A 2,397-nucleotide genomic window follows, 5' to 3' on the forward strand; every position below is an offset into this window, starting at 1 on the left:
AAGGAAGATCCAAAATTGCTCCTCAGCAGATCCCGCTTTCCAAACTAGTTTTTTCTTCTTCTCTCCCTCTCTTCTTCTCATTTTCCCTTCCTCTTTCTTTGTTAGATAGATTCATACATAATTTAATTTCACACACAATGCTACATCAATAGGCTCAGCAAGGGCCAAATAGTCAGCAGTCTCCTCACTCTTTAAATTCACCCTGTGCTGGGCATGGTGGCTCACACCTGTCATCCCAGCACTTTGAGAGGCCAAGGTAGGAGGATCACGTGAGCCCAGGAGTTTGAGACCAGCCTGGGCAACATAGCAAGATACCATCCATACAAAAATGTGTTAAAAATTAGCCAGGCATGGTGGCACGTGCCTTTGGTCCCAGCTACTCGGGAGGCTGATGCAGGAGGATCGCTTGAGCCCAGGAGGTCGAGGCTGCAGGGAGCCGTGATTGTGCCATTGCCCTCCAGCCAAGGCAGCAGAACACGACCCCATCTCTAAAAATCTTAAAATAAAATAATGAAACAAATTCACTCTGCATTTGTGATGTGATGTGGGGACAGGAAGAAGGTGGGAGAAGGAATTCTCAGGGCGAATCTGCCATTTCTAGGAGGTGGGACTTCTTGGGGTCATCCACAGGCTCCGCGGGATCTTGCTTTTTTCTTAAGACAGTTCCAAGAATCGAGGGCAAGTCTGCCTGAGAAGAGACAGGATGAGGGGGAGGCTGGGGGAGCCCTGAGACCCGCCTGGTTCACCCTCCGCTGTGCGTCTCTTGCAGGCCTGTAGGAGTCAGCATGCTGCGTGGCTGGGCCGCCCCCTTGCTCCTGCTGCTGCTCCAGGGAGGTAAGTGGCTGCCCGTGGTCTGCGGGTGGGGAGGGCCCCCATCACAGAGCTGAGCTAGGGCCGGGCTGGCTTTGTGGGCTCAAAAACACGGCTAGAGTCCACAGATTCGGAACAGATGGCATCCGTGCCCTTGAGGCTGACACGAGTGCAGTAGCCGGCTCTCCACTAACCAGAATCCATCCACCAAAGAGCTCCACGAACCGGAAGCAGTAGGCGTGAGTCTCACGTGGCCCGGCCCGCGGGCTTATGTCTTTGGGTGTCACTAGGGGGATGAGAGGCTTCATCCTTCATTTCCCCTGACCTCTGCCTTGGCTGGCTGTAACTCTCTGAGTGAGGAAGTTCTGCCTTCCATCTAACCTCGGTTTCTCCTTTTGTAATGACTCTCCTTGGAAATGTTTTTCAACAATTGCTGCGCCGGGTGTGGTGGCTCAGACCGGGAATCCCAGCCCTTCGGGAGGCTGAGGAGGGTAGTCGTTTGAACTCAGGATCTCAAGACCAGCCTGGGCAACATGGTGAAGCCCTGTCTCTACAAAAGAAAAAAAAAAAAAAAATTAGCCAGGCATAGGAGCTCATGCTTGTAGTCTCAGCTTCTTGTGGGGCTGAGGCGGGAGGATTGCTTGAACCTGGGAGGTGGAGGTTGCAGTGAGTCAGGGTGACAACTGTACTCCAGCCTGGGCAACAGAGCGAGACCCTGTCTCAAAACAACCACCACCACAACAACAATAAACAAACAAAAAAATCGCTGGATTCTTAGCAGGCACTGGTGGTCCCTGGGCTGGGGACAGGAGGAAGAGCCAAAAGGAGACCGAATCTTGGTAGGCAGCCTGCGGAGGACCAGATATTGTGGTTAGAGGGGGCGATGTTAGAAAGCAGAGCTGGGAAGGTCAGGAGTCTGACTGAGAGGACACTGCTGAGAACTAAGAGATCCTGGAGGGCTTCCGGGAGGAGGCGGCCATGAGGAGGCAGGATCCAGCACAGACTTGTGTGGAGGCCGGCCTAGGGGCAGGGGAGGAACTCAACGGCTGCTCTGCTGACTCATGGGCATTTTTCTCTGGTTTTTACCAGAAGACCCAGGACCTCAAATAGCTCCTTCAGGAAACAGATGTGAAGCTTTGATTTTCCCTTTCTGAGTGGCAAGCATTACCATCTTGGTTCTAAAAAGCCTTTGGGTCACCCATCATGGCTTCACATCTGGTGGGTGCAGATAGCAAGCCCTGGCTGCATGCAAAGCTCGGAGCGTCATCCCATTCCACTGTCCCAACAGTCCTGCAAGGCCCATGTTGTAATGACACCCAGTTTTTTGGTTGAGGAGGCTCAGAGAGGCTAAGAGACAGGTGCACGGCCACACCACGGGGCAGAGGCGGAGCTGGGATCAATTTGTTCTTGGAGTCTGTCTTAGTCCGTCTGTGCTGCTGTGACTGAATACGTGAGACTGGGTAATTTATAAATTATAGACATTTATTGCTCACAGTTCTGGAGGCTGGGAAGTCCAAGATCAAGGCACCAGCAGCAGCTTGGGTTCCAGTGAGGGTCCCATCTTTGCTTTTTTTTTTTTTTTTTTTT

The 2,397-nt window shown here is 52.4% G+C and overlaps 1 protein-coding gene across 2 annotated transcripts in view; it reads left to right on the plus strand.

Annotated features, from left to right (window-relative positions):
* The window catches only part of IL21R (interleukin 21 receptor), a 64,675-nt gene that overhangs the window by 40,247 nt on the left and 22,031 nt on the right, over positions 1-2,397 (plus strand). The window contains exon 2 of one of the 2 annotated variants that reach the window (XM_011982335.1): positions 770-834. The exons of the other annotated variant lie outside the window; for it this stretch is intronic. Coding sequence (XP_011837725.1) covers positions 786-834 — 49 coding nt within the window. The 5' untranslated portion in view covers positions 770-785. The remainder of the gene's footprint in view (positions 1-769; positions 835-2,397) is intronic. 2 annotated transcript variants of the gene reach the window in all.

The sequence above is a fragment of the Mandrillus leucophaeus genome, unplaced genomic scaffold, assembly GCF_000951045.1.
Source record: "Mandrillus leucophaeus isolate KB7577 unplaced genomic scaffold, Mleu.le_1.0 Scaffold24, whole genome shotgun sequence".
In the NCBI taxonomy this organism is placed as follows: Eukaryota; Metazoa; Chordata; class Mammalia; order Primates; family Cercopithecidae; genus Mandrillus; species Mandrillus leucophaeus.